This window comes from Pseudomyrmex gracilis, unplaced genomic scaffold (assembly GCF_002006095.1).
Source record: "Pseudomyrmex gracilis isolate BER0280 unplaced genomic scaffold, ASM200609v1 scaffold_2858, whole genome shotgun sequence".
NCBI lineage: Eukaryota > Metazoa > Arthropoda > Insecta > Hymenoptera > Formicidae > Pseudomyrmex > Pseudomyrmex gracilis.
Genome location: NW_018023442.1, coordinates 1 through 8,361, shown reverse-complemented (window position 1 = coordinate 8,361; position 8,361 = coordinate 1). Strand labels below are relative to the sequence as shown.

The 8,361-nt window shown below is 33.3% G+C and overlaps 2 protein-coding genes across 4 annotated transcripts in view; both read right to left on the bottom strand.

Moving 5' to 3' along the window:
- Positions 1-3,763, bottom strand: part of LOC109863001 (cytochrome P450 4C1-like) — a gene marked incomplete at its 3' end in the record, with an annotated part of 7,674 nt that extends 3,911 nt beyond the window's left edge. The window contains exons 1-4 of the mRNA XM_020443175.1: positions 2,891-3,763; positions 2,662-2,771; positions 2,356-2,446; positions 169-354 (exon numbers count right to left, since the gene is read on the bottom strand). Coding sequence (XP_020298764.1) covers positions 169-354; positions 2,356-2,446; positions 2,662-2,771; positions 2,891-3,044 — 541 coding nt within the window. The remainder of the gene's footprint in view (positions 1-168; positions 355-2,355; positions 2,447-2,661; positions 2,772-2,890) is intronic.
- A 1,221-nt stretch (positions 3,764-4,984) lies between these two features.
- Positions 4,985-8,355, bottom strand: LOC109863003. 3 transcript variants are annotated; one of them, XM_020443178.1, is made up of 6 exons: positions 8,098-8,355; positions 7,678-8,013; positions 7,193-7,516; positions 6,686-7,105; positions 6,347-6,605; positions 4,985-6,160 (listed from the first exon to the last, which is right to left on the bottom strand). In XM_020443178.1, exons 2-5 carry the CDS (start codon positions 7,996-7,998, stop codon positions 6,390-6,392), a joined length of 1,281 nt encoding a protein of 426 aa, XP_020298767.1. In that variant the 5' UTR covers positions 7,999-8,013; positions 8,098-8,355; the 3' UTR covers positions 4,985-6,160; positions 6,347-6,389. The 3 variants fall into 3 exon arrangements, with proteins under 3 accessions (XP_020298767.1, XP_020298766.1, XP_020298765.1); XM_020443177.1 differs by having other exon boundaries at positions 4,985-6,605; positions 7,678-8,024; XM_020443176.1 differs by having other exon boundaries at positions 4,985-6,605.
- Between the last annotated feature and the right edge of the window lie 6 nt (positions 8,356-8,361).

The window sequence follows — 8,361 nt, the reverse complement described above, 5'->3', positions numbered from 1 at the left end:
GTATATATATATGTGTGTATATATATGTATATACATATATTATCATGTATACTATAATATAAAATATTACTGATATATTACTTGGGACAATAACTTCTGTTTAGATTTTGATCGTTTGCAAACCTGTATATCCCTACATGCATAAATATAGAAAAAATCATATATTACCGCATATTGCGTTCAGTGTGTGCTCGCTAACAAATGAAACTAAATCCTGTATAACTGTTTCTTCACTTTCTTTCAGAGATTTTGCCATATGGTTTGACTCTTCAACCAAAACATCAACAAAGTGCCGTAGTATATTAAAATGAAATGCAGGCGTGAGTAGTTTTCGTCGAGTGTGCCATTTGTTTCCTGAAAAAAACAAAAGTAGGATATACAGGGTGTCCCAGAATTGGTGTAACATCTCTCGTAGACAGATAGAAAAAGTAAAATTGAGTCGATAAGTTGTATACCATTTTGCTAGATTCGCATTAGTTACCGAAATTTTAATTAACAAAGGTCCGCGAATAAGCGTACATCGGTCTGTCTTACGCGCATAGGACAGCCCAGCGCGCTTCACACAATTACATTTTAATATGTATACGTTATAGTAGATACTGTTATATTAGCTCCTTCTGTATGTCGCTACGAGTAACACCGTAAGCGCGTGAAGCGCGCCAGACTGTCTTATAGCCAGTCTACAATAAAGGAAGTAAAACTGTAGGAGTAGAGAGTAAACTAATTTTCGGTGAAAAAACAACGAGAGAGAAATTACGAAATGGGCAATTCCCATTTTGCAATGCCTACTGCCTTACTGTTAGCCAATGACAGACGTGTATTAAACAACGCGAAATAAGTACTTGTATAGACAAAAATAAAATAACTTCAAGAATCTTACTTCTTACTCTATACTGCTTACTTCCATTGTAGACGACCCTTTACGCGACCGATGCATGTTTATTCATTGATTTTTGTTACTTAAGATCTCGATAACTATGGCGAATCTAGCAAAATGATATAGGACTTTTCGACTCAGTTTTATTCCTTCTACCTGTTTACGAGAGACATCACACCAATTCTGGGACACTTTGTATTTACAGATTGTTCCATAATTGCCGTCTAACGCTCGTAGGTAGATAGAAGGGGTTATTCTAAGACGAAAAGTTTTATACCACTTTGCAAGATTCGCAATAATTAACGCAATATTAATTAATAAAGATCTGCTACTTAGCGTGCATCTAGCGTAAGGACAGCCCAGTCTGTCGCGCCGTACCGATGAAATACAATAGCGCAAATAGTGCGCTTCTCGACGGCAACCTGTATGGTACCTATGTATGCACATGTTCTATTATCTCCTCCCATTCCGTCGCTACGGCGCGACAGACTGAGCTGTCTTTACGCGGATACACATTGATTAGCGGATCTTTATTAATTAATATTTCGTTACTTATTACGAATCTTGCAAAGTGGTATAGAACTATTTGTCTTACAATAACCTCTTCTATTTATCTATGAGCGGTTAAACGGCATTTATAAAACACCCTGTATATATATACAAGGTGTCCGACAATTACCTTACAATCTCTGGTAAGCGGGAAAGAAGGAGTAAAACTGAGTCAAAAAATCCTGAACCATTTTTTTCTATTACATATAATAGAGGATTATTTTAATTATTGAATAAATCAAGTCAATCAGCGCGGACCTGTAGCCAAACGCACGTTAGTAAACCACCTTTCTAGTGTGCGTGAGTGCTCCGCGCAGCTCACTGACGTGCGCCCGGCTAAAAGTCGGCGCATATTGGCTTGATTTATTCAATAATTATTCCTTTATTATATGCAATAGAAACAAAAGGTTCAGGACTTTTCAACTCAGTTTTACTCCTTCTATCTGCCTACGAGAAATTTTAAAGTAATTGTCGGACATTCTGTATATCGAAGTAAAAGCTATGTTTTGTGCAAATTATTATAGGAAAATAAGATAAAACATTTTAACTTGTACATATTATAATCATTAATATATGTATACTATGTAAGCGGAACGCGATATAATTCTTATAATTAAGTCAGTGATAGTGTAAGATACATGCTCTTTATACGTCGCACATTTTTAGATATGTATATTTCCTAACGCGTCATGCATTATTTGACTATTACATATTTGCTCTTATATTTTATTGATGTAACTGTACCGATAAAAAAGTTCAGACCATTTTGTTGTGTACATGCTTTCTTTACACTATTTATAGTACAAGTATAGTTGTAAATTTTTGCTTTAATTCAGTTTTTCTAAATAATATAATAAGTTATAATATATTAATGTTATTAAATATGTTATTAAATATGCTAAAGGTATTAAAAACTAGTGTCGTTATACCTTTGCTTGTAAGAAGACCATCGTTAAGCCATGGACGTACCATGCTGTACAATCTACTTTTGGCATTATGTTTCGTAGTGCTTAAAACTTTCTGAAATTGCAAGAGAACGACAGTGAAAATATGAAGTTTTTCTAATCTAATTTCAGTACAACTAATTTATAAATTATCTCATATATGTATCTTTTTAAATTTTGAAGTTTTGTTTTTCTTAAATTATAGATGACAACAGTAATTTTTAAGTCGCGAAACTACGTGTCAGTGTACACTTGCAAAGAAGTATACACTATTTTCATATTTTATTACACCTCCAAATCATCTGGATGACGAAGGAATATAGTACATTCAGGACCTATCCAGAGTTTCATAACGGGGTACATGGTGTCGACATAATAACGCAAAAGTATCCATATATTTCCTAAAAAATGTACTAAATATAAATAATATTCAAAATAAAAGTGTGCACAACATCTAAAAGGTTTCGATAGTTTTGGTAATCTTTTTAACGTAATGTGTAAAAAGAAGTATAATACTTGCGTGTTGAACATTGAAATAAAAGTGCCGAACCGAGAATCGGAACACTTGGTGGACCTGGTATAAGGCGAATAAGTCGCCCACTTCGTTTATGATGCACATAATAATCATACAATATTACATATAAAATCAACACCAACAATATTGTTATTATCATGATTCACGTTGATGTCTAAATTGGATCAATTAGATTCGTGTCTTCACAATATACTAGTTCTGCGTATTTCACGCGCAAACAATGATAACTCGTTTTCAGTTATGTTATGATAACGACTGAACTTGGATCTCTTAAGATCCGACACACTAGATACATATGTTTTACATGTGTTTCACAACTCTTACATAGAACTGATAAATGTATTTTGAAAACTGAAATATCTTAAGTAGATATTCGTGAAAAGTATCAAAGGTCAAAAAAATAGTAAATTATAACTGTGCAATGACGTCCAATAAGACCGTTTTGTTTAGACTGTGATTTTATTGCAGAGTAGAATAAATTTTTCTCTGATTGGTTAAGACAATTTTTGAACTATTTTTTTCAGTTGTGTAAATAAATACATATCACACATACTTTTATATATTATCTGAACACACTTGATCTAGCGGAATAACTGTCACAAACTGCGGTTTTATGTGAATATATATACTCTTTGACTATTGTATTCATCTATTCTCTTCTCTGTTAGTAATTATCTGGTAGACGGCGACATAAAAAGTCAAGCGGAGTCTATTTATATAGTCGCATTTATATAATAGGTATGTTTACTGGTGTGTGAACACATTTGAATTTCATTTCTCAGTTTCGACCGAAACCGAAACCGAAACCGAAACTTTCCTTTTATTAATTTCTTATTATTTTTTTTATTTTGAGCCTATGTTTTTGTTAATTTTAGCTAGCTGCAGGTGCATGTTAAAAACATTTTTATTTAATAAACGAATAGCTTTATTGCTCTTAGAAAATCAACAAAAAAAAGTATCATAAACTTTCTTCTGTATGTGAAGTGAGATGTGTACTTCACGCAGACAAAAAATCATAGAGAAATGAGGTCTTTATTGTCAATATCAGTACTGTACTAAAAAAAAAAAAAAAAAATATTACACAATTATTATTACAGTCTCTTTAACAGTCAAAGTTTTAGTTATAAAAATAAATTAAAACTTGAGTTTGTAACAAAAGATATCAACATGTCAAGTACCTATTATTAATTCAAAGACATGTAATTACGCATTATCATAATAATACTTATGAAGTTGCCAACAAAAGATAGTTAAAAAAAAAACTTTGTACTTAATAAGATTAAGTAAAGACAAACTTTTTCTTTTATCTAAAAAGCGAAATGACTTCTATCTAATCTTTGGTTATTATTTAGCGCGATAAGTCGACAACTCACGAATGCGAACGAAGTTTCGGTTTCGGTAGTAGTTTCGGCCGGTTCGCTGCCAAAACCGAAACTAAATCGAAACTCCAATGTTGCGCCGAAACTAGCCGAAACCGAACCTTCGATCGGACACTAATCGTATCAGCTTCATATGACATTGTTTACATTATCGAGACAAAGCCGATTTAATACAAATGCTTAATATGCGTATTAAACGATTGCTGTAAACTAGGCCTATAAGAAAGATGGCTTACATCATGTAATGTCTTAGCAACGAGAGCCGAAATAAACAACCCTAATAGGCACATTTGTGAAAACATTGCACAAAAATGGCATCATGAATGGCGACAATTTTGCAATGATTGCACTAAGATGATTCGTCATAACGCAACAGTTTTATCGAAATAAAAGTTTGTAAAGAATATTTGTCAAAAAGTGCAAAAAAGTCGTTATGCATTTCCACAGTATATATCTCCAATAGGCAAATTGTGAAAATATTGCACAAATATGACATCATGAGTGACGACGATTTCTTGCATTTCTTCATATGCAATCATATTTCTACATATTTGAAACATCACACATAGCTGAATATCTTTTCTCAATTATTGGACAATTTCTTTGTGAAATTAATTTTGTAAATATAATGCTAAGATGATTCGCCATATCGTTATTCTTTTGCCGAAAAGAAAAGATGAATGTTTTTGCATCTATTTCCTAAAATATGTCTGTATAATTGCAAATTACAATTTTAGTGTAAGATTTCGTCACATACTTTTGGAAATAGTTTCCTATCAGGGTATCGATAAAAATATGTTGTTGAACTTGTATCTTCAACAGAAATCTCAAGTACCTCTTAATAAAAACAAAATACACACGTGTTCTACAAGCAATTTGTCCACGTTAGGAGAATGATGAAATTGCTTTACTTTATATACTGTTCTGCTGGACAGATAAAGTTTTCAGAAATCTTAGACGTCACAAAATAAGAGCACTCTATAATTCATGATAAATATCTTATCGCAATATTTACTTGTATGTGTGTGTTCAAAGCCTTTTTATTTTATACACAATTTTCATGCAGAAAGAACTGCAGATTTAGCAAGAAAAACTTCAAATATTGCTTTTGTGTGATCACAAAATATATAATATACTTATTTCTTTTTTAATGAGACATGTCATCTTACGTATGCGTCAGATATTTCTTACATTTAAAAAACTTTGCAATCTTACACTCGGTTGTAACGCTACATCTACTTAGCATTAGACCGCAAATGGTATTTTTAACCACGATGAGAATAAATCTATGAGAAATTGTTTCTAAGAAACTATTTATTAATAAATTAACGTGAAGGAAAAAGTAGAGAGGAAAGTCATATAAGAGAGGCGTGTCATATAAAATGACACGCAATGATAAGAAGGCCACATGAACTGCGTATTTATGTATAAGTATATATAAGTATATTACTGATACAACTTTACAGATTGTAGCGTGTTTCAAAACACTAGATTTGTCATTGAAAGAGTAATGTTTATGTTCCTCTTGAATGATGCTTTCTGTTTCCCTTTTGTTTTCCTCACTAATAATATCACTATAAATCTTTAAGTACAATCTTTAAGTAACACATTCATCTTAATATTTTCTGTCCGTGAATTTGCCACTTTGTTGTGAATCTTTAAAGTGCAAGTGTGTTCGATTCGAGCTAAACGTCGCGCGATCTTATCACGCAACAGCCAATCACAGGCAGCTGCGTGATTCTGAACGCTGCTGACGTCACTTGTGTTTACAAGTGCGGAAGACCTGGATTTGTGCAGCCAAGTGTCTAGAATGAATTCCTACTAAAGTGCACGTATTTGCAACGAAAAGGTTCATGAAAAGTGATCTGTTCTTATACTGCTGGAAACGAAAAAATGTCTAATTTGAGAAGAGAAGAAGAAAGGTTGATACAGTATATAATACATACGTAATGTACAATGAAAATATAAAGTGACTTTAACGATACTTTACATAATCCTTTAGTTCAAAAGCTACTAAGTCGATTTAACAAAGATTTATATAAACATATGTAATTCTACATACAGATGTTTACAAATTGTGTGTGATCATAAATTAACACACATCGTTACATGTATCCATTTTTGACACAATGGACTATTATATCTGCTAGTCTCTGTCTTCCACTTGATGTTTTGATATTGTGTAATACCCATACGTCAGCAATATTTACCACTTCTTCGCCTTTAATAAGATCTAGATCGAACGACTCGGATGAATCCAATAGACTAAACGGAACGGTCACGAGCGAAACTCCCAATCCAAAAATAAAATGATCTTTCACCTACAATCAATGTCACTTGATGTACAGTACTTCTCAAAATCTTAAAACACAAATAATGTTAAACAAAAAGTAAAGATTACCTCTTTCTTAAATAAGTCCCAAGGATAAATTTTCTCTGGATCCGATCCAAGGGATTTAATAGCACTGCTTAATTCGGTGTAATAGATCTTCAATACATCGTCGTAATACTGATCACGAAATGATTTGGAGGTGCACGAGTAAATCAAGAAGGAAAGGTCACACATAGGACTTGAACAACGTGAGAACTGAAAGTCGAGCATCAACGCTTCCTTTTGATCCTGTCCGATGTCTCGGATCAAAAAGTTTGGAGGCCAACAATCACCTGCCAATATCATAGACGTTGGAGCTTCTTTTTTCTGACACATTTTACACATTATGTCAAATATCGCACGAGGTTCGTAGGTATTGAATCGTTTGTCAGTTTCGCTATTAGGATATTCGGTTGCTACTGCGTTTCTAGCTATGTTGATTAGATTTGTCTGTAGAAAAAACAATTGTACTTATGTTAAAGCGTACACAAGACAAATTTTACTTTAATTTGATTGACAAATCATACTGTCACTCACATACAACTTTCCATGCCAGCTCCAGTTACTAGGAACATAAAAGTTTTCTTCCATACAATCTGCCATCTGTTGAAACTCTTCTTCCTTCTGATCTCTATATGCAAATGAAATTGAATGAAAGTTTGCCAATGTTTTCAGAAGCGTAGTGCATTCCACAAAGTCTATACAGTTCTGGCGAGATGCTTGTTTGTATCCCAAGAGAGAAGCATCTTCCAAGACGATGAAATCGTTCTCGCCATCCATGTAAGAAACTAGGTAATGTGGTATGCGCAACAAATCGCTTTGTCCTCGTTCAGCCAAAAACTTCTCAAATTTAGGAACCACCTAAACAAACCTTGTATGTGTTCAAGATCGATCATTGTATATGTTTCTAGACAAATATACAGTTTATTGGTTTCATTACATCTTTAAAAACACATGTGTAGTTTTACACATCTTTTTTTTAAATATGTGTAGTCATTTTTAAAAAAGATATGTAGTCTTACTTGTGTATAAAACGCAATTTCTTGGCTGAAGAATTCCGCACTTTTGAAAGTTTTTCTTCTGCCGACGTTTTTCGGGATGGACTTGACAACGAAATTCACTTGCACATTTTGCTTCGGATCACCGTCCACGACACCGTATACTGTGCATCTCTTAACAGTTGACAAGTAATTGTCACCTTTGGTAAACCCATCGCCAAAACTCCAATCTGTAAGCTGCACTTGTTTCCCATTGTTTGCTTTACAGAGGATGTCCATCAGTGTTTTTTCTGTGAACTTGTCACTTACTTCACTCAGTTTGACACGATTTTTATCTTGACTCATGATTCTACCTGCAAACTTTATACAATCTTGATGAAAAGTGCTAATAATAATAATTTTCTAAATAGTAATAGTTCTTTAAATACTTAAATACTTATATACCCAGATAGCCAAATGATAGCAGTATGCCAGCAATATGCCACGCAGTTCTAATCAGCACTTCGCAGCAGATTCCACTCAGCTGTGTCCCTAATATGAGTGAAATATGTAGTGANGATATGCAAAGAAAGAAACATAACCAAAATGCAGGAATAAATGAAGAAAAGTTTATCGTCACGACATGAAAGATATTGTACAGCTGATATCAATTAGGAACTGCTAGTACAGTTACTGACAGCAGATTTACTACAAAAATGCAGCATGTTC

Bases quoted from the DNA above. Each gene is read 5' to 3' on its own strand.
- LOC109863003 (XM_020443177.1), bottom strand. From the start codon at position 7,998: ATGAGTCAAGATAAAAATCGTGTCAAACTGAGTGAAGTAAGTGACAAG. The intron at 7,517-7,677 runs GTAAGACTACAT...AGGTTTGTTTAG, and splicing joins AAATTGCGTTTTATACACAA to GTGGTTCCTAAATTTGAGAA. The intron at 7,106-7,192 runs GTGAGTGACAGT...TTTTTTCTACAG, and splicing joins GCTGGCATGGAAAGTTGTAT to ACAAATCTAATCAACATAGC.